The 1136-nt window shown below is 33.6% G+C and overlaps 1 protein-coding gene across 1 annotated transcript in view; it reads right to left on the reverse strand.

Annotated features, from left to right (window-relative positions):
- Nucleotides 1–690: 690 nt before the first annotated feature.
- The window catches only part of LOC119587860 (armadillo-like helical domain-containing protein 3), a gene marked incomplete in the record, with an annotated part of 8129 nt that continues 7683 nt past the window's right edge, over nt 691–1136 (reverse strand). The window contains 1 exon segment of the mRNA XM_037936563.1: nt 691–966. Coding sequence (XP_037792491.1) covers nt 874–966 — 93 coding nt within the window.

Raw genomic sequence — 1136 nt, forward strand, 5'->3', positions numbered from 1 at the left:
GACTTTACCGTGTCATCACAGTCATAAGTATATATCAAGCAAAAAGTGAGCTAGTGTGACACTGTCTCAGCAATCACTACAGACTGACAGATGCCATTAGATTCTACATTTCCTTTTGAAAAACGCAAAAATTCAGTGATGAGAATCAGTGCACATTAGAAAGAGCATAAACATTATCATGACCTCTATGCAACATTTCTTTTAAGCATTTCACACTTCTTTGGCTGGAAGTCAGAGGGGATCAATAGCATACTTTGCTACCCTTGTTATAATACTGCAATGAGCTAAGATGCTGTTGGGGATAAAGACTAATATACTCACTATGAGATTTTGGGGGAGGGAATGGGGAAAAGAGATGAATAAGAGTAAGACAGTATAAACATAATATTATATACAATTTGCATATGACTGAGAGGGGCTACTTCTGCCCTTATATTTTTTTTTCTAAAAATACAGAGGATCTTTGGAAGATTCCCCTGTAAGTAACTGGAACTCCCAGCTTTAATTACAAAGAAGGAAGACTACTCTATTGTATGAGAGAGAAAAAATAAAATAAAGTAGGCTTCAAAAGAAAAAAGTAGAACTTTATATCTAAATTTGGTTTTCTACTGAAACACAAAAGTATTTTAAAATTCTGTCTAATTGAAAAAATGAGTGTAAGCCACTTGTACAAAGGGGTAATATTCTTGATTACATATTATTTACTACTTTATTCTCTTCAATGGGAAATGTTTTTCAAAGTCTGGAATCACCTATTACAAGTCCCCTCTATTTATTCCTTGTTTCATACAGAATACTACTCCTTTCCAGAAAAATCACCTTACCATATTTAATTGCCACCCCACTGCAACTGCAAAATCTAGGTAATAATATCTATGTTGACTGGCTCAGTTCTTGTAATATTGTTAAGTTTTCAAAGGCGCTAAAATCAATGCTTTGTCTTGTATCGCTGAGTATGCTTCTTACCTGAAAATAGCACATACCATGTTAATCCAGAGGATGTAAGACATCTGTAAAAAACTTTGTCATGAATTGTATAATTCATCATTAAATGCTTAAGCAATGATCACTGATAGTTCAAAATCAAAAAGAATACAGACAGACAAATAAAATGCTGGGGTACCAGGAAAAGAATG

The sequence above is a fragment of the Penaeus monodon genome, chromosome 23, assembly GCF_015228065.2.
Source record: "Penaeus monodon isolate SGIC_2016 chromosome 23, NSTDA_Pmon_1, whole genome shotgun sequence".
Taxonomy (NCBI): Eukaryota; Metazoa; Arthropoda; class Malacostraca; order Decapoda; family Penaeidae; genus Penaeus; species Penaeus monodon.